At 42.0% G+C, this 27595-nt stretch overlaps 2 protein-coding genes across 7 annotated transcripts in view; one reads left to right on the plus strand and one right to left on the minus strand.

Annotated features, from left to right (window-relative positions):
* Positions 1–2571, plus strand: part of SPMIP2 (sperm microtubule inner protein 2) — an 80442-nt gene extending 77871 nt beyond the window's left edge. The window contains exon 4 of the mRNA XM_074993967.1: positions 2391–2571. Within this exon, the coding sequence (XP_074850068.1) occupies positions 2391–2571 (181 nt within the window). The remainder of the gene's footprint in view (positions 1–2390) is intronic.
* Positions 2572–7966: 5395 nt separating this feature from the next.
* The window catches only part of FNIP2 (folliculin interacting protein 2), a 97657-nt gene continuing 78028 nt past the window's right edge, over positions 7967–27595 (minus strand). For 5 of the 6 annotated variants that reach the window (XM_074993121.1, XM_074993118.1, XM_074993120.1 and 2 more), the window contains 5 exons: positions 26264–27584; positions 24770–24926; positions 23175–23375; positions 14100–14215; positions 7967–11729 (listed from right to left, as the gene is read on the minus strand). In XM_074993121.1, coding sequence (XP_074849222.1) covers positions 11651–11729; positions 14100–14215; positions 23175–23375; positions 24770–24926; positions 26264–27584 — 1874 coding nt within the window. In that variant the 3' untranslated portion in view covers positions 7967–11650. Of the gene's footprint in view, positions 11730–14099; positions 14216–23174; positions 23376–24769; positions 24927–26263; positions 27585–27595 lie in introns of those variants that run through there. The other variant, XM_074993122.1, reaches the window with a different exon arrangement.

Raw genomic sequence — 27595 nt, forward strand, 5'->3', positions numbered from 1 at the left:
CTATGCCAAACTGATGGCCCATGGAGCAGTAGCTGTCTTGAGTGGCCAGCTTCCTGACAGCAATCGTAACCCTCTTCTCAACAGTGAGGGCACGCCCCATCCATGTACCCTGGTACCTCAGGACCGGGGTGTGGGGGTGGGGGTGGGCGTGGGGCCTGAGCCACTGGCAGAGCTCCATAAAGGTCTGCCAGCACATGCAGAAGTTCCGCAGCCACGCGTCATCACCCCATTCTCCCATGACCAGGTGCTCCCACCACTTGGAGCTGGTGGGGTAACTCCAGAGCCGGTGGAGCACACGGCTGTGTAGGGCGGGGGGGGGGGGGAGCAGGTGGGCCTGATGGTCTGGGGTATCCCCTTCTGCCCCCGGGGAGGGCTCCCCTGCCAGGAGCTGCTGGGTGGCCATCCATGGAGCATCTAGCAGGGCACCAGCCCTGCAGGAAATGGCTTGGCGGGCTTCCAGCTGCTGCTAGATGTCCACATCTGCGGGTTTGAGGTCTGCAAGGCTTGTGTCACCAATGCAGGGCTCATGCTGTGCAGGCCAAGTGCATTTGGGAGGGGCCTTTCAAGGGGTGGCTTGCTGTTGCCTCAGAAGGACTAGTCAACCCTGTGACCCTCTCTGCAGGCTTTCCTGGCCCCTTATTTTGAAAGGGGCCACTTGAGTGTGTGTGGACACTCCCTTTTCATGTCCTGGGCGGCCCCTTTCGATGTAGCACAGTGCCACTTCGATGCTGAACGTCACTGGCACTGGGCCAAGAGGGTGTGTAGATGTTATGCATCAAAGTAACATATTTTGATGTCTCTGCTTCGAAATACGCCACTTAGACGTAGCAGGCTAGTGTAGACGTAGCCAAAGTGTTAATAAAATTATATACTGTTATTTGTATTACATATCACCTTAGCAACTGTTACAAGTGTTTCCATACAATAGAACAAGGTAGTACTCCTAGGCCATGTCTGCACTAGCCCCAAACTTCGAAATGGCCACGCAAATGGCCATTTTGAAGTTTACTAATGAAGCGCTGAAATGCATATTCAGCGCTTCATTAGCATGCAAGTGGCCACGGCACTTTGAAATTGACGCGCCTCACCGCCGCGCGGCTCGTCCCAACGGGGCTCCTATTCTAAAGGACCCCGCCTACTTCAAAGTCCTCTTATTCCCATGAGCTGATGGGAATAAGGGGACTTTGAAGTAGGCGGGGTCCTTTCGAACAGGAGCCCCATTGGGACGAGCTGCGCGGCGGCGAGGCGCGTCAATTTCGAAGGGCCGCGGCTGCCCGCATGCTAATGAAGCACTGAATATGCATTTCAGCGCTTCATTAGTAAACTTCGAAATGGCCATTTGCGTGGCCATTTCGAGGTTTGGGGCTAGTGTAGATGTAGCCCTAGTTTCACAAGAGGCAGGAGCTATGGCCCTGAAAGTTAGGGGAGAGGCTGGTTATACAACTGGAAAGCCCTACATGACAAGTCTGTACAGCATGCCTACAAGAGAGATTGTATGTGGCTCAAAACCTTGGTGCCTTCAAGTTACATCCTCTGTTGAAACAAGCAGGCATATTTAGAACTATAGGCCTCTTTCTCTAGGGGAAGAAGACTAGGTGTAACTATTAAGAGGAGATAGCTTGTTAAGTCCCCCGTCAACAAGTCTTTAGAATTAATAACCCATTTCCTATTAGAGATATTGAACTAGTATGTAAAGGTTTGTGAATGCTAATACAGTAGGGTCTCAACAGTCATGAACCTAAGGTTCACAAATTCAATTATTCGCAAGTGGCTGCTTTCCCAGTGCCTGCAGCCACCACTCACCCAGGGCCCCAGGCAGGGAGCGGTTGCCATATTTGCGAAATTCAGCATTCGCAAGGGTTCCCAACACAGAACTCATGCGCATGTTGAGACCCTACTGTACTGTAAACCCTCGATTTAACAGACTTTGGACATAATGGACACTGTCTGCCAGCCCGTCCCCCAAATAAATGCCAGCAACTCACCAGAGCTTCTGGAGTCACTGGAGCTGCCTGGGCTGGAGAAGCTGCTGGAACAGGTGGGGCTTCCAGGGCCGGAGAAACCACTTGAACCACCGCAGCAGCTGGGCTGCCCGGGCCAGAGGCACCACCAGCAGTGCCTGGCCTAATGTAGCTGATGAGTGGCTCATGGCAGGTAAACAGCACAAAGAGCCCGCTGCATTCCTCCCAGGCAGACAGAGTGCTCCCCAGTGCACATTGCAAGGCACTTCCAGTCCTGCAGATGCAGATGTAATGGACTTTTGCCATTAACAGGCATCCCGTCCCCGACGTCAGTCCTTTAAATGGAGGGTTCACTATATTCAAAATAGTAGTATCAGGAACAAAAACCTGATTTTCAAGTTTTTTTTTTGTTTCCTTTTTAAATTTTAGGCAGCCTCCACCACATATTCTTGACCTACAAGGCTGCAACACCAGGGGCAGGCTTGCCTGGAATTGCAATGACTATAACAACTTCTATCAAGCAAACAGCAAATGGGCTGCAATGACCAGGGATAACTGGTCATCAACGCCATATGCACTTCCCAAGTTAAAGGTACAGTACTTTCTCTAATGGTTGTATAGTCAGATCAAGGCTGCGGTCATGTCAAGAAAATGATAGATGCAGGTAGGAGGCAGGTTTCTTAAGAGTTGTGGAGTTTGGTCCTTGCACTGTAGCGCTTTGTGACACTTTTAAAATAGGGAACATCTTGCTGACTAGAGAATCATATACTGAGTGCTATAAGAGAGCTTAGCTGTATACACACTCTTGAAATGAAAGTGATCAACATCAGCAGGACAGGCTCCAGGTTTTTAGGGCCTACGCAGAATCTCAAAAAAATGGGTCTTTGCCCCTGTTGTGTACAGTATTATAAGACCATGGGAATAGTTGTAGCATTATAGTGGTCTACCTCATAAACCTGGAAGGGACCTTGAGGGGTCATTGAGTCCTGTCCCCTGCACTCACAGTAGAGCCTGTTACCCTCCCTGAAAGATTTTTACTTTAAATCTGTTTTGCCCCAGACCCCTAAATGCCCCCCTCAAGTATGGGGCTCATAACCCTGGGCGGAGGGAATCAATGCACGGACCATTGAGCTATCCCTCTCCCTAGCAGTCACAAAAGCATTACTGATTTGTTAATGATAAGTGAACAAATACCAAGAGGACAGTAACTGTCTGGACTCGTGTGCATGTGTGTATGTGCCTCAGCCACTACGTACAGCAGTAAAACAAAACGGCCCCACAGTTCAGATCAGAAAAGAAATGGTTATAGGCAGCATTGCAATTCAGCTCCAGACCAGGGCCATACTTTTTTGCTCATTAGCTACCAGCTCCAGTCCTCTATCCATAGTTGGATACCCCAGTCACCTCAGCAATCTGTGGTAGGAGAAATGCTATGAAAACAAAATACTCCTGAATCCATTTTCTACAACTGAAAACTGTTCACTCCATCCATAACACAGCAACAGATTGTTCTCTGTACAGGAATCTCTTCTCTCACGAAGGAACCCAGGAACTTTATGACAGAGGAAAAGGCTTTTACCGATCACCTTGTTATTGATGTAAATTCAAAATTTAGTTTATAGGACATATAAAGCTTGAGAGTCACTCATAAGCTCTCTAGTGCTGTCTTAAGCTTGAGGGATCGCTGGACAACATGCAGTCCACTACTTCTGCTACTTAGACTGTCTTAGTCCTGGGATTCTGCCAAAGCAGAAAATTGACTGTGACATAATACAAGAGTAGCTTTCCAGCATGTAGATTACAAGCATGTGGCAATTAAGCTAATTTTATGTGGGAACAGGAGTATCATAGGTCAAAGACTTATGCTTTGTTTACCAACCCAACCAGCTGCCTTTTCCCACATCTAAAAGCCTGTCTTACATTCTTAGTTTCACTCCATTGCTTTTCCTTCAACTGTGTATGTATACAGAAAATAGAAGAGTAAGACTATATTAATCCATCATTCGTTGTTGAACTGATTTCATCCTACCCATATTGTATCACATTTCCTGCACAGGAGTGAAAAGCTATTCTTTCAAAGACTCAGAGGGGTAGCCGAGTTAGTCTGTATCTTCAAAAACAAGTCCTGTGGCACCTTATAGACTGACTGATACTTGGAGCATAAGCTTTCATGAACAAAGACCCACTTCGTCAGATGCGTGAAAGCTTATGCTCCAAAAATGTGTTAGTCTATATGGTGCCACAGGACTGCTTGTTGTTCTTTCAAAGACTATTTTTCACCTGACTAAGTAGAATTGCACACAGTATTTCCAGTGCTTTATTTGTTTAAAAAAAAAGAGCAGACAGTACTCAGGCAGCTACCTGCCAACCCCACCTATGGCTAAGTACCACTATATATTATATACATATATATATTAAAAAAAAAAAAAAAGCACTGAGTAGCTCTATCAGTTGCAGACTGCTGGGGTTAAAAGAAATCAGTTACAATTACAGTTGCCATTTATTTTATGGAAAATAAATCTCAAACCATGTGTCTGCCAGTAGTATCAGGGTATTTCATTTTGTGTTTTGTTTCAGGGCACATTTTTAAACAATCATGAATATTGTTGGCAAGTGGCAAATCATGGACTTGAGGTTAATACTGAGAAATTACAACCCTAAGCCTTGACTGCCTTAATGGGGTTTGAATGTCCTATCTGTTTTATTACTCATTGTCAATGTCAGTTTTTTTTAAATTTACAGATGTACATAGACTCTCCTACTTCTGACCCTTCTGTTTGGGTGCTGCATGTGTATTAATCTACAGCTCCTTTTAGCATTCAAATGTATGCTCCTGCATCTTGTCCAACTGCAGAAGTTCTATTCCAGTCTCAATCCTTCCTTTATTCATAAAATTTACCCTAAAACAACAACATTATAAAAACTGTTAGGGGCAATGCATTATCTAGAGTCTCAGCCCTTTTAAATAAATATCAGGTTTATGGATGCATTCTAAAGCTAGTTGGAAGTTTGCACTGAACATGACTCAGCACCAGTGGTGCTCTGGCTAACGACAAGGGAAAGTGCAAGTCAGGATTATGACCCAGAGGCATAACTGTTCAAATGTACTCTGCACACTACCAAATATCTTTGATCTTTCAAACGGTTCACAGGTTTGGTAAGTCCTATGGAAGGGCAGTTCACCACAAAGTGAGTGAGAAATCAGATACAACACAGTAAAACAAGTAACAGGGAGGTAGCTGTGTTAGACTGTACTCCAACAAAACAAAGCAGCAGAAATGTAGCACTTTAAAGATAACATGATTTATTCGGTGATGAGCTTTCGTGGGACAGACCCACAAGACGACTTCTTGTGGGTCTGTCCCACGAAAGCTCATCACCGAATAAATCATTTTGTTAGTCTTTAAAGTGCTACATTTCTGCTGCACAGTAAAACAAAGTTGTGTTCACTCATGTCTATATGAGAGAGAGCTTGGTACCACACCAAGCACTGTAGGAGATTCACGATATGTCAAAAGACTGTAAAGTTTACAGTTAGTGCTACAAAATAAAAACCTGAAACCGTTTCAGGGAAATGTATGGCGAGAACTTCTTGATGCCATAAGTTATTTTTCTTGTGCCCTTTAACCTAAGATCTTACTAATCTTTAGGGAGTTCACACTGAAAATGGGTGGAAAGGCTAGAGAGACAGAAACCAAACTGTGGTTCGCCTGTATTCCCAAACATAAAGGTGCAAAAAACAATCAATACATTAATCCTCTCTCCTCTTTTCCTTGTATGTAGTCAGTGGCTGCACGGCCCCAAAGAGCCATTCTCTTTTCATTTCTCCATTTAAATCTCAGGCTGCCCTGAGGCCTCTCGCCTAGGCTGCGTCTACACGTGCACGCTACTTCGAAGTAGCGGCAGTAACTTCGAAATAGCGCCCGTCACGTCTACACGTGTTGGGCGCTATTTCGAAGTTGAAATCGACGTTAGGCGGCGAGACGTCGAAGTCGCTAACCCCATGAGCGGATGGGAATAGCGCCCTACTTCGACGTTCAACATCGAAGTAGGGACGTGTAGACGATCCGCGTCCCGCAACATCGAAATAGCGGGGTCCTCCATGGCGGCCATCAGCTGGGGGGTTGAGAGATACTCTCTCTCCAGCCCTTGCGGGGCTCTGTGGTCACCGTGGGCAGCAGCCCTTAGCCCAGGGCTTCTGGCTGCTGCTGCTGCAGCTGGGGGTCCGTGCTGCATATACAGGGTCTGCAACTAGTTGTTGGCTCTGTGTATCTTGCACTGTTTAATGAAAGTGTGTCTGGGAGGGGCCCTTTAAGGGAGCGGCTTGCTGTTGAGTCCGCCCCGTGACCCTGTCTGCAGCTGTGCCTGGCTCCCTTATTTCGATGTGTGCTACTTTGCCGTGTAGACGTTCCCTCGCTGCGCCTATTTCGATGTTGGGCTGAGCAACGTCGAAGTTGAACATCGACGTTGCCAGCCCTGGAGGACGTGTAGACGTTATTCATCGAAATAGTCTATTTCGATGTCGCAACATCGAAATAAGCTATTTCGAAGTTGGGTGCACGTGTAGACGTAGCCCTAGAGAGTTGCTGGGTGCACTCTGAACAGTACCCAGAATGGAAGCTTTAGAAAGATGACAGATTTGGCCCCAGAAGCTGCCCCAGAACAGGGGAAGTCTGATTGTTCAGAGGCGAACATTTTTTAAAAAAAATACAGGAAAAAATAGCACAAAAATATAAATCCAGGACTTGGGGCTCTTAGGGCACATGAACAAGTATAAATAGTTTCGTTTTTAAAACAAAGTCACAGCTGTTACAACAAAAACAAAAAACAAAAACAAAAACAAACAAAAACCTTCTGGCCAGTTCAGAGGTTGCTGTTGACACCTGAACATTTACACGCTGGAACACGTTAGTGTGGTGGTAAATGGAGCCAGAGAATGTCATGCAAGTTGGCCCTCCCCCTCCATGCCTCCCATCTCACCAATGTCCCATTAATGTGGTACATTTCCCAAATAATTCCTTTTTTAAAAGATGCTTTAAAATACATTGGAGATTGGATTGGGGAATAACAACTGAAGCAGGAAATGACCCCAGGCTCATGTGAAATCTATTGAGTTAAAGGATACTTACTTCTGTCACAGAATCTAATTAGTGAGGACATCTTTGATTGCTAATTTTCATTTCTGCACACAGACCACTTTTAAAGTGCAGTAAACCCCGATCTGTGCAATTTTGACTTGCACTTAACTTGTGCTGAACTCTACCAGCTCCCTGCTCCAGTCCCTGGCTTCCCTAGCTGGGGGAAGCCAGGGAGAAGTCACTATGGTGTGGCGGTCCGCCCACCTGGCTCCCCTAGCTGGGGATTCTGGGGGACAGACTGCAGTGGCAGTGCAGCTTGGGCACTAGCGCTGGTCATTTCCCCAGCTCCCACAAGCCCAGGGGAGATGGGAGTCGGCTGCACGAGACTTGAATTACTCGAGGGTGCACAGGAGCACAACCCTCACGCAAATTCAGGGGTCTACTGTATTAGCATTTGTCTTGGTATAAATAGGGAGGAGTTTCTATGGGCTTGATTAGGGTTTAGATAAGAGAACTCCCCCAGATCTTGTGAACACTATTACAATAGCATATCTTGCTGCTGGTCTACTGATAATGGTTGAATGTCTCCTGTCCAGCAACATCTGTAACCTAGCATGAGTTTAGTTAAGTTACTTTTGCGCGTGGCCAAATTTCCTACAGTCTCCAAGTTTGTTTACAGCCACCAGTTCTGGCTTTCAGTGTTCTGTGTTGTTATTTAGCTGTAATTTACCCCTAAATGTCTTCCAAGAACCCAGTAAGCAGTGGAAGTGTTGGTAATGCTGCTAGACAATATTGATCTCCGATAGTATGGCAAATTCTCTTGCTTGGTACCAGTCAGGTCCCAAAGGTGCCAAGGTGCCAGACTAGAGAGTTTCAACCTGTAATCAGAAAAACACTGAAAAGGAAAAAAATGCCAGACAACTTAAACTGAATTCAGAACATTTATTGCACTGAATATCTGCAAAGAAATAGACCAAAGTGACACTGTACATTAACAGCAGCAAAGAAAAAAATCCATGCTATTTGATACAGGTACTCATTCAGTCAATCCTCAAAAATAAAATCCTCTCATGAAATACACAATAGCAATACAATCAGATTTGCTTCTAGTCTGGAAAACTAGTTACATCATCTTAATCCATTTAATGGGAGTAGCTAATGGATAGCCATTTAGACTCACTTCTGATTTGAGTCTTTTTATGTCAAGAGTGAAGGATGAGGAGAGGAAAATCTTGTTTTTTAGATAGTGACCAAGTCATGTCTCCTTTACATGCAACAGTTTGGTGTTTTTGAAAAAAGGCTTTTCACTTTCCAGGGTGAAAATATACAAGCAAAACAACTTATTTATAATTTTGTCCTCCACATTAGAGCTATAAAACACATTAAGAAAAAGAACTATATTTAAAATGTATTAATATTTGGGAAGCTATAAACTAGATTCAAATGTTTAGCTCTTATTAAAACTGCTTTAGATTAAAAGATTTCAAGTTGATACCAGTCTTACAGTTTAGGCTTCACCTGTATCAGCATTTGTCCCCCAGGTTTGTAACAAGTTATTCTGAAGAGTGTATGTTCTTTAAATTGTAATGTGTAAACTTCATTTCTGTGGGGTTTTGAAAGATTATTCAACCTCAGTTGATAACAAGAAAAAACGCATAAGTAGTTTACAAAAGATTTATAATACTGATTAAAAAGAAAGCTTTGAAATCATGAAGATGTAAGCTACATTTTTATTTCACTGTTTTAAATATTTTCCCCTATACATTCATATCACTTTTCATTCTCTTAAAAATAAACTGAAACATGCTATAAAGATGTCTAACACAACATTTGTACTTACTGCTCCGTCATGCTACACTAATTTGCCCACCAGCAAGATGCTACAAAAATGTTCAACAGGTAAGACTTACAAAGTTGAAGCAGCCCTAAAGATAGTAACCCTGTCAACTGAGGTAGTATATTTGGTGGGAGGGAGAAATATTTAATTTTTTTTAGACTAAATCCACCATTTTTTTAAAAAAAAACATACAAACCTTAATTTTACAAATCATATTTGAGACTAAAAACAGGGCAGTCTCATTGTGTAATTTGTAAAGAGCAAAAAAGTGTTATATAAAAGGCAGTAACTATACTGTAAAGATTTTGAATCATCAATTCATACATATTTGTAAATTAACTTATAATCTTATCAAACAGCAGCATTTTGGGGGGGTAAGTACTAAATGAATGATTTCTGATTCAGGTACTAATCCTGCAACATGACGTGTACAGGCTGACCTGCATTCAATGGGTCTTCGTGTGGATACACTGGTCCACTTGCAGGCATCTGTGTAAAACTGGGACTCAAGTCAGTTCAGACTAAGCAAGACAAGCCACTTTTTGTTGAACATCAATGGGAACAAGACAATTATCATGAAAAACCTGCATGGCATGAAGTAAGGAGAATGCATAAAACACAGAATTCTTGAGCACTTCCAAGAGAAAAGTCATTACACATAGCTACACTCACACTAAGTGGAGAGAGGAAGATTGACCACAGGTGCACTTTCTATAGGATTTGTTTTCAAGCTAACTATGAAGTGGAGGTTAAAGCAGCTCAGGGGACCTAAATCACAGCAAACCAAAATTTCTTCACATGGTCAGCCCTTGGGTGCTTCATTGCTGCGTAGGCATACCCTGAAAGTATGAAGCAAAAGGAGGCACCTGGAATGTTACATTGTTGAAGGTCTGGGTTCTCCAATCTTATCCGTTTAGAATCATACCTGCAAATTAAGATTCCTTCAACTTGAACACACAAACCTTCTGCACAGCAATTTCTTCACAGAAAGAGAAAGACTAAGAAGGCAATTCTGTCACATTTAGAACAAAATGTAAAAGCACCATAATACTCACCTTTTCTCACTTCAGTTATTTCAGATTCTCTTTAGAAAACCCAGTCACCAGGGCAGTGTGAGAAACTCTGATTAAATGTGTCCCTCCAACGTTGGGCATTCTGGACTCACCAGCAAAGATGGGTCAGTTAGTTAAATAAATCATCCTAGCAGGCAGGAATGATTCTGGTATAAAAAGTTTGTATTTCTAAACATGTATTTAGACTGCTAGGTAGCAAGAGCCAAAAGTGCCCTGTATTACTGATGTCTGTTCCACCACAGAATGTTTGATAGTCTAACACTCTGCTTGGGTGGGTTCCCCTGCCTCTTGCTTCCTTGTTTTAAAAATAAATTTTATTTCCCTTTGCCCTTTCTTGACCCTAAGTAGTTCATATGCTGCTCAAAAATGTTTCATGGGTGAATAAATGTATCTATATAACTTATTTTACATCCATGACATGTAAATAGAAAAGTTAATTATGCTTGTGAGCAGAGCATATTAGATAGCTGTGTAATATTGTGTGGAGCCATAAGAGACTGGTGGAATGAACTATTGGACTTACGGGCAAGTTTCTTCTTCAAAGCAGTTAGTCCTTACAGAAGGCACTGAGATGATAGTGCAAATATCTGTTGAATCATAGTGGATGTTTGCAAATGTTCATACCAATAAATCATGAGGTCAAGGCTTGCACTTCTCCTCTTTGTTTCACTTGAAAATAGCCCATCCTTTCAGTGGGAATCGATTCATCTCCAGATAGCAATGCATTTACCAAGTGATTTTTTTATATATACTTTTAAATTTATGCCTACTGGTTGGTGTAGATGCACAAACACAGAGTAACATATTTGGTAGCATAGGGTACTTAAGCTTTTCAAAACAATTCTCAGCTGGCAATATCTGACTTAGGATCAATTCCCAATTTTGCAGGTCATACAGAAACTTAAGAAAAAAATCCATTAATGTTGCAAATGCAACAATGTAAACTTGTAGTAGAAATCCCAGAAGGTTTCCCAAAAAATCCTCTTCTCTCAAAAAGTTTTCTTCATCCTAATATTGGGGTGGCACTAATAATAATCAGAGCTCATTCAGTTTCTTCATCAGTAAAACTAGCAGCACCTGCAGCTTCCTTTTATCTTTACAAAAAAATCCTACAAAATAAATCTCACACACACCACATAACTCAGATGCTGAGTCCAACCTTCTTGTTTTGAGTTGGCCACTATTACAATACAAAAGGATATTTGTGTCCTGCAAAACTTCAAGACCCATCCAAAACACCTGTGTATTGGAATGCTATGTACATAGTATACAACTTTAGTTCTGCAACCAGAGAAGCACACAAAACACCATGCGATCACAAGTGCAGTATTAGAAGACCCATCCTTCTTCATCTGTTCTTTGTACTGCAACATTAAAGTTCTGGCAGTATTTTCTGCTGACAATTCAATGTTTGCTGTAGTGTTTACTTTTGTCACTTAAAAAGACTGCAAGGATGCTTTCACCTTCATGATTTGTTAACTCAGAGGTGGGTGTTTAAAACATTAACCTGAATACCTTTACATTATGTAAACTGAAGTCTTCGGATAAAGTGTCCAGCTGAAAGTCAGAATCAAAAGGTGTTGGAATGCACTGTCATCACTTGCTCCCCTCACTGTTCCCCTTAGTCAGTGCTTGACACTTCTATTCTTCATTCAAGATTCTTGTAGCTTTTTTGGGGGAATGACTATCCTGAGATTTAAACTATAAGAGTATTTGAGCAACATATGGGGAATGAGTGCTTGCAATAGCAGCCAACAGAGGCAGGTCATTGGATTCAATCCTAGAAGGTTAAGGAAATGAAAAGGTTTTAAATATATACAGCCACCTTTTACAGGAAAAATAAGATTTTCCTCCTCCTCCCAAGCCCACACCAGAAATAACTAGAGGTCACTCCTTAGTTCACTGTTGATTTAACAGGCTGAAGTGTGGGCTCTTGTCACTAAGTGTCCATTAGTTTTCTTATTATTTGAACATTCTTCATTTAATAAATCTATAACAATATTATTCCATTTGTAGATTTTTACAGAGTAAAAGATCAGTGTCACATGAGTGCAACACTACCTTTTCTTGCTTTAAAATTTCTTCACAAAATTCACAAATTCAACTTACAGCTTCTTCCAAGTTGGAAGTGTGATTTACTCAGGTTTTACTACGTTAATACTAACACCATTTTGAAAAATATTGTTTTTTCAAATGATACATAGAAAATCAAATCACACGCTCAGTGGGCCAGCACCACAACAGCTTTTGCTCTCTCTGAGGCTGAATCTACACTCACCTGTTATATGATGCACCGCAATCGATCTCTCAGAGTTTGATTTTGCCAAGTCTTCACAGCAAAAAAAAAGAAATCGATTTCTCTGGGTTCAGCTGTCAACTGACATTGGTGCAAGCCCAAAGAATGCTGATCTACAAAGGGGCAGGAAGTCAACCTTGATACGTCAATTCTAGCTACACTGACTAGCGTAGCTAGAATTGATGAATGAGGATCGACTTTACCCCTGTGTAGACCAAACCTCAGATAAAGATTCATATGGTTAGGTCAGCAGTGGTGCTTTAGCACTCTAGTTAATACTTAAAATTCATTCACCCAGACTCTCCAAGACTGCACAAACTGAGAGAATAGCCACACCAATAAACAATTTAACATTTCAAATAAATGTTGCACCAAAGTCTCAGTAGATGTTCTCTAGGACAGCTTCTGATCTGAGCAGATTACAGCTGAGGTAGCTTGACAAGAAAAAGCACAACCAAGTTAGTTTCTAATCACTTCAGCTGTGGCATAGTGACTGGGACATGGGAGGGAAAATAAAAGAACAGAGAAAGCAAAAAAGTAGAAGGGAGGTAGTATGACCTAGTGGCTAGGAAACTGGACTGGGATTCAAGAAACTAAAATTTCTATTCCAAGCTCTACCACTGGAACACTGAGTGTCCTTGGGCAATTCATGTCACTTCAGTTTTTCCCTTTGTAAAATGAGAGTAATGATATATGACCTCTTTGTGAAGTGCTTTGAGATCAGCAAATGAGGAGTGCTATAAAAGAGCTAGATATTACTGCTACTATTAAAAATAAAAGGGAACAATAAGAAATGCCCAGTGGAACTGTAAGCTTTTTTTGTACATGTTTGTACAGCTCTCAGCACAGTGTGGTCCTGGTCTATGATTAGGCTCCTAGGTGCTACCGTAATTCAAATAATGAACAACAATAAATGTAGGACTGACAGAAGGAGAAGACAAAAATGGACATAGTTTCTTAATTTGGCTCTTGGAGCAGAAGAATAAAGCTATAAAGTGAACAACTGAGAAAAACCTCATAAATGAAAACAAGTTATGATCTTAGTGACTGAATTACTGTATACAGCCGCTTTAAAAATAAAAATAAAAATCACTTATCCCTTTTTTTTCTCCACTCATGATTAACAGCAGCAAGACTCCAAGGACTCAGTGACTGTGGTCACTAACTTCTTATTTTATATTTAAACAGGAATGCTAGCCTGTATTTTTAACATTTTAAGCAAGTTAGTATGAGAACTGATTTGTGTGTGTCTTGTTTCTGAACACAGGATTTTAAATAATTGTGGAGAACAAAATCAGTGAGAAAGGGGAGCAGAGAACAGAAGCCCACCTGACTAGCACACTAATGACAACTGTGTGTGTTTGGTCTTCAGGATGTCAGACAGGCACACATGTACAGTCTGCATGTTGAACTGAGAACTGCTATTCATTTCCCACACTTGCCTTTCGTGTCCAGAGAAATGAATACTGCTCACCAAAGAAACCCCTCAGACATTTGGTCACACTGCTTTTGTGTACCCTCAAACTAATACAAAAGAAGGAAAAAGAACAGACTGACTGATAGCAAAATGGGATTTTGCTTGTTTCATCTTGACAACTTGCCTATGAAAAGTCTGTTAATTTTTCTTCAAGGAAATAAGGACGAGCAATTTGTTCTTAAATGTAAATTTGAAACAACTCAATTAGAAGTCCAGATAGCTGCTATTACACTTGATTTAGCATCTCATTGTCCACTAGGTTTGTGTGTGTGAGAGAAGCAAGCTTTTCACTAAACCTTAGGGTAGCATATGAACTTTAAGGGAGCTTGGTCACCCAAACTTGCCAACTATTTATTGCAGCTTTGAATCTTACTTACCCTAATACAGTTCCTAGCTCTTTTACATGAACTCTTGTATGTCCTCGCAGGTATTCGGAGAGCATTTTGCTTTTGAGGTACATCTCTTGTAACCTATCCTCAAGATGCATTATGCACTGTGAAAGCACACCAGAAATTTCAATAACTGATTAGTAATCAAGTGAAATCACTATAAATATGTAAGCTCATAATTTTAGCAACTGTACCAGGAGGAATGATGCATGTTTAGTGCAACTTAAAAGAATCTAAAGAATGGGCAAATTGCTTTTTTCAAACAGCCAAAATAATTTTAGAAAAATAGATTATTTTTTCATAGATTTGAACCAGTCTTTCCTGACTAGCACATTTATTGCACGTCAGTCGAACAGACAAATTCAACTCTTGCTATAGTCAATAGCAGTCTTTTCACTGACTTAATTAAAAGCTGGATTAAACCCAAAAGACATTCAAGACAATTATTTACAACTGAAGCCTGACAATATTGACTTGGTCATCTTCTTTGAAAATTACTGTTTTTCTGAAAGATACAACTTAAATAGCTGAACTTTAAATATCAGAACTTTTAGGTCAGCAGAATTGCCATTTTTGAAGAAACTGAGAATTTTAAAAACCAGAACTCTGTTTTATTATGTATTTGCAACAAACTACATGAAGACAGTAATCTGTGCTGTAGTGACAGGTTCTTTTGTTTATTAATATACTCTAAAATCTCATTTATGAACCCTTGGTAGATATTTTGCACTAATACAATTTGAACATCTCTAATCTGGAACGTTCTCATCTGGCAACATCTATAATCTGGCATGATTTTTAGTTAGGTGGATGACCACTTATGAGTGTGGCCAAGCTTCCCCTGGTCCCATAAAGTTTGTTTCCAGCAGCCAGTCTTGGCTCCCAGTGTTCTGTGGTGTTATTTAGCTGTAGTTTACTTCTAAATGTCTTCTAATAGCCTAGCAAGCAGTGGAAGTGTTGGTAATGTGTTAAACAATATTGACCTTCTGGGGTCCGGCAAATTCTCTTGTCTGGTACTGGTCAAGTCCCAAAGGTGCCGGATGAGAGAGTTTCAATCTGTAGTACTAAAGGAGTTTTAATATTCTTAAACTCTGTTGAAGCAAATACTAATTTTCAAAAGGTAACAGTTGAAATTAATTGGTAATTCAGTAATTAGACTTTTATAAATCATATTGTCCATTAATTTAATATGGTCTAAGTATAGTTGCATGTGCTTTTTACAGATTGGAGAGAAAATTTAAATGTCTGTGGAATTACCATGTAAGAGAGTGATGAAATCCCTGGTACCATTGAAGTCAATGGCAAAACTACCAGGTGGCCAGAAAAAAACAGTATTTTTAGTGCTTCAATGGGAACGGCTAAGACACTATTTCATATATTGGTTTGGCATACAGGGTGTGTATTAAACTGGATACATCCTCTTTCTGCAGCAAAGACCAGTCCGCCAAAATCAAACTAATCCAGTGCTGCACGCTACTAGAGATGAAGGCCAACGGCGTACATAGTATGTCATGTTGCAGAGTGCATCTGACCAGGAGGCAGCAGTTAGACATGCATCAGCAGCAAGTAACTTTATGTCTCATTAAGTGTTTCTCTGACATTTAAGAAGTAAAAACACTACATTTGCTAAAGCATGTGGAATTCTTAACATCGTCCTACGAATTTCAATTTCCTTTGGTATTTTATGCTAACATACAACACATTTTGCTAACAATCTAAAAGAGAAGAGAGCTGTGTTTGGCTAGGCAAGGCAGCATATATTCTTTACATGTCCTTTAGCAGTAAAAAGACTTGAAAAAACATTTTTCAGTTCATAATGGTTCTTGTATACTTCAGAACAGACAACGGGCCAAATTTTTAAATGTACTGGGTAATAGGAAAAAGAAATGCCTTCTCACCACATTGCTGAATTGACAACAGCATGACTTAACGTTTTCCCTTAATACCTAAATGACAGGGCACGGTCAGAACATGGTATAAATTAGGATAACACATTCTCTATAAATCTTCCAATATAAAAAGAATTCCATTAATGCATCCTTAAATCAGCTGGGTTAGGAATAGATACCCAGAATAAACAGGGTTAGTAGGAATTAATTCCATAAATGCTTGTCATCTCTTGACATTTGCATATCTATAGTTTACTTTCCTAGTCCTGCTATTACTCATGTGATATGGGATTTAGAATTTTAGGAAAGTAAAGACCATAGATGGCAGGTAATGAAAAGAGTTTACATCTTTGTCACACCCTATTCTAAAGAAGAATCAGCAGCACCACACACTCTGGTTATGGTACTTTACAAACAGAACACTTCCATGCACTGAATATCAGCTAAAAGTCAGGAGCCGCTTACGGATAGGACACCCCATCCCCGCCTCATGAAAAATGGGTTATGAATGTAAATACAATCAAACTCTTTCATATCCAGCAGCCCTGGGACCGGGAGGTTGGCGAATATTTAAGTATGCCAGACGACAAAATTAGTCTCCTCCCCTCACCTCCCACCCCTCCCCCAAGTGCCAGCTTCTGCTCAGCCACTGCCCAGTCATCCTGCTGGTGGGGATGCCAGGGAGCTCGGGCATGGCTGCGCCGCGCAGGAAGCCATTGCTGGCAGCAGGCACTGGGTGAGGAGCTGCTCTGGGGGTGGCTACACTCTGCTCCAAGGGCCGCTGTCACATAGCTGCTCTGGGTGGTGGGCACTGGGTACAAGAGCAGGGGGACCACCAGCCACATACGTACTTAGAGGCCACCAGAGTAAGAAGGGAAGGCTGGAGTGGGACGGAATGCTGGTTAATTGAGAATTCTGGTTGTTTGAATACTGGATAAAACAGAGTTTACTGTATGCACAACTCAGATGCTTTGAACAAAGTGTCTTGGGACCTACAGTTTTCAATGGTATAATCTGCTGGATATACCTATTCTCATGGAACTGGAAGGGACCTTCAGAGGTCGTTGAGTCCAGTCCCCTGCCCTCACACCAGGGCCTATCACCATCCCTGACAGATTTTTTTTTTTTAATCTGCCCCCGATCCGTAAGTGGCCGTCTCAAGGATTGAACTCACAACCTTGGGTTTAGCAGGACAATGCTCAAATCACTGGATCTGTAAATCCTATTTTCATGCAGGTATCATTTTGGTAATTGAGGCGACAAGAATTGCCTGCATTTTTGTGTTCCAAATGTTTGTCTCTATGAAGACTGAAAAAAGAGGTCTGACTACCCTACTGTGAGAGCATGACTTGTGAGGGGATAGCAGTATTTTGCTAACAAAGGGCCTTTAATGGGTGTCAGTTCACATCTGAAGAACTTGGCTGTCACGTTCAGACTTGAGAGTAGACAATGGCCGATTGCCTAAAAAGGAGAGGGACAGCTCATTTCACTGTTATGACAGTCTCCATTTTGGAGAACACTTTTACATGAAGAGAACAACATAATTCCCTTCACAGAGGAAGGATATATAGACGGCCCTCGGATTCCTCCATCTTTTGTCTTCAGCCTGCTTTGGAAATTGTCTGACATACCCCAGGAAAGACAGAATTTTACTGGAGACCCAGGTCAGGATAAGTTTATTTCTGATACAAAAATTTTACTTATACAAAGGCAACTGTTTAGGGTAAGGACTCATGAGTAAATAGATTTTTAGGGGAACAGAATTAGAGGTATGTGTTCTCTCTTTTGTTTAATTTGGTAACTGGCTGTGACCTGCTTGCTCTCATTTATAACTCTTTAAATCCTACTGTTTTGCTCAATAAAAGCCCTTTTGTTTATACTGAAGCCATTGTAAATGTTTATCATCTGGGTGGGGGGGCAACCACTCTACCTATCTCCGTTTCATTTATAAAGGAGACATATCTAATGAGCCCTCTCTGTGCATGTCTTTTGCACAGAGAGAGATGGATTTATTTGGGGGCTTTGATCCCTTCTGGGGGTTCATTTCCTGGATACTGTACCCTAGAACTGCATCCACCCAGAGCAGTGGTTAAAGAGTGTCTGCATTGCTTTGCTGGATGAGGGGTGGCTAGCTGTGCTCTGGCTGGGGGAGACCAGACAATCTGGCTCAGCAGGACAGGATGGTGGGGAGCCCCAGAGAGAAAGAAGGTGAGTGTCAGGCTACATCTACACTACAAAATAAAATCAGTTTTAATAAATTCCACTTTTTAACCTCAATGTTATGAACTCGAAGTCAATTGTCCACAAATCTTCATAGAATCATAGAATTCTAGGGCAGGAAGGGACCTCAGGAGGTCATCTAGTCCAGCCCCCTGCCTAAAGCAGTATCAACTCCAACTAAATCATCCCAGCCATGACTATGTCAAGCCAGGACTTAAAAACCTCTAGGGATTCCACCACCTCTCAGTAACACATTCCAGTGCTTCATGATCCTCCTGGTGAAATAGTTTTGCCTAATATCCAACCTATATCTCTGTGACTTCAGACTATTGCTCCTTGTTCTGACATCTGTCACCACTGAGAAGAGCCTCTCTCCACCCACTTTAGAGCCCCCTTTAAGGAAGTTGAAGGCTGCTATCAAATCACCCTTCAGTATTCTCTTCTGCAAACTATATAATTGTTGCTCTCTGCTGAACCCTCTCCAATGAGTCCACATCCTTTCTATACTGGGGAGCCCCAGAACTGGATGCAATACTCCAGATATGGCCTCACCAGTGCTGAGTAGAGGGAAATAACTACTTCTCTAGACCTACTGGTCTGCTGGAAATGCTTCTCTTAATGTACCCCAACATGCTGTTAGCCTTCTGGGCTACAAGGGCACACTGTTGACTTATATCCAACCTCAGATGCACTGTAATCCCCAGATCCTTTTCTGTAGCATTGCTACTTAGCCAGTCAGTCCCCAGCCTGTAACAGTGCTTGGGATTCTTCCATCCCAAGTGCAGGACTCTGCACTTCTCCTTGCTGAGCCTCATCAAATTTCTTTTGGACCAATCCTCCAATTTGTCTAGGTCATTCTGGACCCTATCCCTATCCTCCAATGTATCTACCTGATCCCCTAGCTTAGTGTCATCTGCAAATTTGCTGAGGGTGCAATCCACCCCCTCATCCAGGTCACTAATAAAGATTTTGAACAATACCAGCCCTAGAACTGATTCCTGGAGCACTCCTCTTGAAACCGACCATCAACTAGATATTGAGCCATTGACCATACCTGTTGGGCCCATCCATCCATCCAGCTTTCTATCCACTTTACAGTTCTGTAACGTCGACTTAGTGTTTCTCTGCGTCAATTTACCGTGTCTCCATTGATTTATTAAAGTTTGACTGTCCAAACAAAAAGCAGTCAAGTAGCACTTTAAAGACTAGCAAAAAAGCCAGCTCGGCTGTTTCTCTTTCCAGAACGGTGTGATAATTCCTTTTCAGTAACACATATACCTTTAGGTCATTGACAGAATGCCCCATTCCATTAAAATGTTGACTAATTGGTTTGTGGATCTGGAGTGTTTTGATGTTTTTAGCCGCGCTGGCTTTTATATTCAAATTCGGCCCATTAACACATGGTTTAAATAGTGATGGGAACTTTCTGAGTCACTATAGGGGCTCATCTGCATACTTGGCTCAGTCTAATTCTTGACCTTCCCCCCGACCCCTCCACTCTCTGATTTGCTCACCTTGATTATCTTTTTCTGATTTGTCCTCCTTGCTTACTGTTTTTGGTTCTCTGTGCCTTAAATATTGAGTCTTTTCTGGTCCGAAGAAGTGGGTCTGTCCCACGAAAGCTCACCTAATAAACTATTTTGCTAGTCTTTAAAGTGCTACTTGACTGCTTTTTGTTTTGATAGTGTATAGACTAGCACGGCTTCCTCTCTGTTACTGTTCAAGTTTGACTGTTTAAGCAATGCAGTGTAGGTACTTATCACACAGTGCCTTAGCCATGTGGCATTCTGGGAGTTTTGTACCATTGTCTTGTGGGGAAAAAAAATTGCAGCAGTTGCTAGTGGGTGTTTGATGTTAGTATCCCAGAGTGCAAACCACTATCCTAGAATTCAGAGCACCCACTAATCATGCGAAAACAAACAGCCCATTGCACCATCTTCTCTGGCACAGTGCTAGTGCAAGCATGGCTTCAAGTCTTTGCATGGGCTGTTATGGCCACTTCCTGGAATGTCATGCAGTATTTGCTTTGACAAAGGCAGTGGACTGATATGATGGTTGTGGATGAAGAGGACAAAGATTAAATCAATGAACTGCAGACCAGAAACTTAAAAATGGTGGCTGCCCTGGATGCATTGCATACAGTGGAGCAGAGTTTTTGGACTCATGAAACCAACACACACTAGGGGGACCACATTGTTTTGGAGATCAGGGATGACCAGCAGTGGGTGCAGAACTTTCACATGCTCAAGTCATTTTCATGGAGCTTTGTGATTTGCTGGCCTCCCCCCTGAAGCGCAACAACACAAGAATGAGACCGGCTTTAACGAGTGACCGGTTTTAACAAACAAGTGGCACTCTCTCTCTGGAAGTTTGCAACGCCTGACAATTACTGGTCTGTGGGAAGTGAATTTGAGGCAGGCAGATCTACAGTGGGGGCCATGGTGACGCAGGAAGCCAATGCAATCTGGCGGCGTCTCCTAAGGAATAACGTGACCTTGGGAGATGTCCAGCACATAGTGGATGGCTTTGCTGACACGGGGTTTCCTAACTGCAGAGGGGCAATAGATGGCATGCACAGCCCCATCGTGGCTCTGGACCATGTGGCTTCTGAGTATATAAACTAAAAAGGATACTACTTGATGGTGTTGCAGGTGGTGGTAGATTACAAAGGTTGTTTCACCGACATCAGTGTGGGATGGTTGGGAAAGGTTCATGATGCATGCATCTTTAGAAATTCTTGTTTGTACAAAAAAGCTCCTGGATGGGACTTTTTTCCCCAGACCGGAAAAATCAAGACTGGTGATGTTGAGATGCCTAAAGTAATAATACTGGGTGACCCTGCTTACCCTCTGGCTCCCTTGCCCCATGAAGCACCCTGGACCACAGCAAGGAGCACTTCAACTACACACTCAGCAAGAGCAGAATGGTGGTGGAATGGACCTTTGGCCCTTTAAAAGCAAGGTTCAGGTGCTCACTGACCCACCTGGACCTTTATGAAACTAATGTCCCCACCATGGTAGCAGTGTGCTGTAGCTGTATTTTGCATAATCTTTATGAATCCAGGCGGGAAAATTCAATGACCGCTGGGATTGCAGAGGCAGATGTCATGAGCAGGGCTTATGCGCAGCCTCCCAGAAGGGCATTCACCAGTGTGAATGCAGAGGCAGTAGCAATAAGGGAGGCTTTGAAAAACAGCTTTATGAATGACTGAGCAGCTACGGAATTCTGTTGTATTTGACTGTTGTGATACCACCCCTGCTCCCCACAATGATTTGTGCACCCCACCAAATGTGAACCAATAAATCAGACCATGGCTTTCACAGAACAAATACTTTTATGTGGGGGGGAGGGTTAAGGTGCAGGAAAAAGAAAGGATGCAAAGGGACGGTTATTTTCACAAAAATAATGTTTGTATTGTGGGGGATGAGGGAGGCTAAGGTTTTTTATAAGCAGAGGTGCACACATGCGTACAATAAGCCAGGTTTGGCACCTGGCTTACCTGTGCCTGGGGGGTCAGGTACCACTGGTGACCCACCAGCCCATGATCCTGGACTCTAGGCAGTGCTTCCAGGGTCTCATCTGCCCCATCAGCTTTGGCAACCTCTACCCGTGCCCAGGTCTCTCTGCCACAAATCCTCTGTGGACCTTTGTGTAGCAGCAGGCAGTTGTGCTATCAAGCCAGAGATATTCTGTGACCATATCCCTCTCATTCTTGATGGCTGAAGAGTTCAGGCTCATCATGCCTACACAGGCATGAGAAGTGCAGTGGAATTTAAGCTTCCTTAATAAAAGTACCATTGAATGAATGCAAAATTATCCAGAAGTCAGAATTAATATCAGTGGTACAAGTCGGACCTCCCTGCTCCGGCACCCTCAGGACCTAACCTATCCAGAATGATGCAATTTGTTGGATCAGGGGAGGTATCCTGCCTCTGGCCTTCCCCAGCCCATTGCCCTTTCCTGATGCCAGATCTTTTTCTGCCATGGCTAGCTCCCCTGCCTCTGGCTTGGCTGAGCCACCAGACACTGGTCCCCAGCCAAACTGCTGGACTCACAGACACTGGTTCCAGCCTCAGCTAACCCCACGGATGCTGGCCTTGTTGGGCTTCTGGTACAGCAGTGACGCTAGTCCCATCGTCATCAGGCTCACAGCTACTGGCCCTCTTGCAACTAGGCTCACAGCCCTGGGACTCTCTGGTCCTGGAACATCCATGGTCCTGCTGAACCAGGAATGTTGCTGGACCAGAGTGTCCTGATTTTGGGAGGTGTAACCTGTACTAACAAACTGGGATATAAAAGTTTTGTGTGAGACTTCTTATTAAAAAGGTGCATTTTAGCTGCATCCATGCGGATTTTAACTTGTTCTTTCCACTCACCACTGACACGCTGAAACCCACACAAAAGCCAGGATTTAATACCATCACAGATTTTTAAGTGCCACAATGAACACACCATTGGGCTTTGTTGCCTAGAGCTCAGAGCTGTTCTATTTTCTGTAGTGCCGTACAAAATACAGTCTGTTGATGTGCAAAATGCGTGGGTGGTTCAGAAGAAAAATTGACAAGGGAGACAGCCCTGCTAAAACAAGTTTAGCAGCATTATGCTCATCTTTGGCAGAAGTTCTGGGGGAAAGCAGTATGTGATCACGTAATTCAAGACTGTAGCATAACACAGGCACACAAAGGGTCTGAATTAAAGTTGATCAGGCAATTCTAATTCTTGCATTTGTTAACATGTCCCTGACTTTGCAATCTTAATGTTCTTTTAATACATTTTTGTGCATGTAGTGTATCTGTAGTTGGGCTGCACTGTTGTACCTTTAGTATACTGATTAAATTGTTACATTGTAACTGAAATGAAATCGGTGAATTCCTGAAAGCCCTAATATAAACAATTTAGCACATATGACCAAACAATTGCCATTAGCCACAGTTGTTCATAAGGAAATACTTACAAAATCAGCTGGGAGGTTGAGTTTGTAAAGCTGTAAAATGGACTGCAGCAAACTGGACACTTGACTGGAGACTAAGACATCTTTGCCTAGCTTCACATTGTCCATCATCTTTCTCTGGCTTGTAGCCACCTGAACATTCCATTTATCCATATCAGCTATAATGCAGGCAGCTTCTGCTATAGGCTCATCTAGTACTGGATGCTGTAACAGGTACAGAACAAGAACAGTAGCTGTTCAGAATATTTTCAACTGGTGTTCACAACTGAGATTAAAAGGCTTCATTAGTACTTAAGTTTTTGCAGAGGGGAGGTTGGGTGGGAACAATAAAGAAGGAAGAGTGCCACCCAAGTGAGACCAAACACTGTTTTTGTCTAGAAAAGAAGGTTTTTAAAAAAATAAAGTAGCACAAGAACCATGGAGCATTTGGACTGGATTTTTTTAAATAGTGAAATAACTAAAAAGACAAACTTGATTTGGGGCCAAAGTAAAAATACACAAGATGTATTGATTTTTTTAAAGAAGGATGTAAAAGAGACAGTTATGTACTGATTCATCACTGCAGATTCCTTTAATCAAAAGGAATCGCCAACTCCTCTATTAGACCAGCTTTAGTGTTGCTTTCTAATACGGGGGAGGCACAAAGGATTAGACTGGGGGCTAAACCTGTGCCCTGTGTGTTTCAAAGACAAATTTCTGTTCTGTGAGCATGGAAAAAATTGCAATTTCACTGCTCAATTCAAAACAAATCCTTTAGAGAAGCATGATTATTTTCAATGCTTACATCCTGAACTGCTACAGATAGCCAAAGGCATTTAATGCCACTAGGGCTTATTAATCTTTAGTCAGCATTTATTATACAACTATAAATGTTAATTTTGTGATAGATCAATTACAATAATTTACATGTTTTGAACTACAAACAGAGCAAAACGCAGTCACTTTAGACATGGTCTAAGAAACAAGGAAGCTTGTGCTTATAGCCAACTGCAATCTGCAGTCAGTTGTATGTGCTAATGGCATCTGGCAAAATCTAAGTCTTTGCAAGATTTCTCATATCCATAGTAACGTACTATATTAGGTGGCAACTCTATTAACAAGCTGCCAGGCACCTGCAGTTGTGTAAACTGCAGTACAGTCAGCCTATTAAGGTGACTGAAAAGGGAAGCACTTCAAAATATTTTTCCTATTATAAAGAAATAAACCAGCAGTCACATAGCACTTTAAAGACTAACAAAATCAAATTAAAGTGCTACATGATGGCTGGTTTGTTTTGTTAGAATACAGACTAACACGGTGACCTCTCTGTTACTACTGTAAAGAATAATTCTGTTCCATTTTTCAAGTTGTAAATAGAGAATTAGATTTTTCCCCATTTACATTGGTGTTATGAAAGATTTACACCATACAAGAGAAAGACTCAAGTCAAGAAGTGTGAAGTCTCCCTATTGGTGTGTGAAGTCTCCCATTAACAACCGATTTTTTTGAACAGTAGCTATCCTCTATCTTTTCTCCCATCTAGAATATGTTCTCAGTATGATCCTACCATTCCTACTACTAAGGGGTCAGTGGCTCTGAAAAAATGTAGGGAAACCTACATGCACTGCATGAAGCAGATCTGCTGGTAACCACTGCTTGAGTTTTTCATCATTATTTATTCCATGCAGTACCAGATCAGGCATGTATGTGGGACAGTAACCACCGAGAAGTGACCTTCCAAAGTTTTTCACACTTGGACTGCTGATTATGTTGGATCTGAAACAGAAGAATATGAAGCCCATTCACAAGCCAAAAGCACAGCCATCCTTAAGACCTCTTTTCCCACTATAGGCACATTAAGTATGGTGACACTGTCAGCATAATATACTTGTCACAAAATCTTCAGGTACATGAAACTGATACAATTCCTATCTGGCAGAATACATTTAGATACTGTTGAGAGATCTGACATCAACTAGCCCGCAGGCTCACTCTGTGCCTGGCTCTGTAGCCTGTTTAAATTTTGCATAGCAAGGCCTTTGGCATTTAAAATTAAGCGGTACTAAATGAAGCCATACCCCGTCCTCCCAAAAAATGCAGAGCTAATATTGGTGTAGGGCTCTTAACATTCCCTAACTAATTTTAAACAGGTCAGAACATTTTAGTTTCCTAGATATTAAGAAAAGATGACAAGCCTGCAACCATTAGGCCTTGTGCAACATATAAGCTGTTCTGAAGCTCATTGGCTTGCTGAACTTGAGAGTTCGTTGCTTGGGTCAACGAACACTTGAACTAAATGAATCTGCAGTCTCAAAAAAAGCAGTGGCATCCAAATCCAAATTATGCCTGTGTTAAATTTTAGATTTTATCAATTCTTTGTACCAAAAATGCTATTAGATTTTTCTTTTTTTTTAAAAACAGGAAAAAAAAAAGGATGAATAAAGTATTTTGCTCAGGCTTTCACAAATGTTCACCTGCTAGACCACAAAGATGGAACATTTCAGGATCAAGGGAGGAGTTTTTAAGACCCTAAACTAAAATAAAGCTGAGCATAGTCCACAGAGCTTTGCCTGGTAATAAGGGCTTCCCTGCGAAATTCAAAGCTTACATAATACAAGTGAGGTGGGAATGGAGAAGTTATAATGGAACTTGTTTTATAGCCCTAACTCTAATAATGACTTCTAGCAAATGCTAAAAGTAAATTTAATGTACATACTCCAAAGCAGTCAGATTTTTTGGGGGGTTGTTTTTAAATAAATGAATTTAATGCTCATGCTAAGCAGAGAGGGAAATTTTCAAAGCAAAAGGCAGTAACTATGTGTACTTCCCAACACACCAGCATGTGTCTCAGCCCTGCTGAACGATCAGAAATATCTGAGAAAAGAAACCCTGTCAAATACACTCACTGTCTGCCAAAAGAATTATCTTACTCAGTCTCAGCCTTCTGCTGAGACTTCCAACATGGGGACCTGGTTGCAACAACAATTTTTACAGTACGGGCACATCAGTAAGAAACTGAGACCCCATGAAATTCACGGACCATTGAACAGCTCTTGGGTAGCAACAGTGTTTGACCCCAGCTGCTACAAGTCTTATTCTAATACATTCTTTACCTTGGTAAAGGAAGTTCTATTTCTGTAAACCCTCCGTGCCTATTGCAGACATGGCCTTGAGTGTGTAGATCCGAGATACATGAAGCACCGTCATCGTCGCTGTCTCCAAGGGCACTATCTGAACTTTCATTCCTTGGAATAGCCCCTTCAATTCTGAAGGGGTTTTTCCTTCCAGCATCCCCATAGGGGACATCTTCAGCAACAGAGACCTGTATGTCAGAACTTGTTTTAACAGAGTCATGTGAATGGCCCTCCGCGTTCTTGGAGTGCAGAGTTTTAGCTTCGTTTAAGGTTTCTGTTTTTATAGTTTCTCTTTTGTTATTAGATGGTTTACGTGGTTCATCTGAGAAGCCCAATAGCGTAGAAGTATTTGCTACATTCATTTCAATTTTACTATCTTCAGCAAAATACTCATCAAATCCACTTGCACTTCCTTCACATGATGGAATTTGTGCATAACAGATATTACTCCTGACATGCAATGGTTTAAGAGAGGGTTTGGAAGTTTGTTGGCTCTGGGAAGTTTCAGCAGGCACATCTGGTGGTGTTGAAGTACAGCTTTTTTTGAATGCCCTAAAACTTTCATCCATTTCCCTTCTGTGACTTTCTAAATCTGACTCTGGTGATGTAGAACTTCCAATCTGGAAGGTGACCCTTTCTAAATGAGGACTTCTCTCAACAAATCTCTCACAACATGGTACTGCAGATGACCTGTCAGATGGCTTTTTTGCTACTTCATGTGTGGTGGCCTGGTTGCTATTTTTCAACTCAGCCATTTGGTCCTCCAGTTCAATTCGTTCTTCAAAGTGGTTGGACTCAGCTCCTGTATCATCAACTCCCTTCCCTTTCTTATTGTCACTTTTAGACTCAGGACCATCAACAGCACGGTCTTTGGATGCAATACAGGAGACCCGGCAGCTCTGATCAGTCTTTCTTGTTACTTCTTCATTCTTTTCTTTTGAGGACATTGGTGTAGCAGGAGAGCTCCCTGGGTTACTGACATGCCCCATGGTTTGATTTCCCCCATTCTTCAGAGGTAGGACTGGAGACACAAAGGCAGATTCATTCTTAACCGTGACAACCACATAATCAGATTCCTCAACTTCTCCCTTTTCCAATGTAGTTGTGATATTGCTTCCATTTACCAAGTGTTCCTCCTCTCCAGCTTTCCCATTCCAGGTCAGTTGATTTTCCTGTAGCTCAGAGCACCGTAGGAAGTAGGTCAGAACGTAGAGAACACGTTGAACTAATTCTTTATGTTTTCCAACAATCACAGTCCGTGTCAGCCTAACAGGAGAGCCTATGGCACCATACAGATCACCTATATAAACA

The sequence above is a fragment of the Carettochelys insculpta genome, chromosome 4 (assembly GCF_033958435.1).
Source record: "Carettochelys insculpta isolate YL-2023 chromosome 4, ASM3395843v1, whole genome shotgun sequence".
Lineage (NCBI taxonomy): Eukaryota > Metazoa > Chordata > Testudines > Carettochelyidae > Carettochelys > Carettochelys insculpta.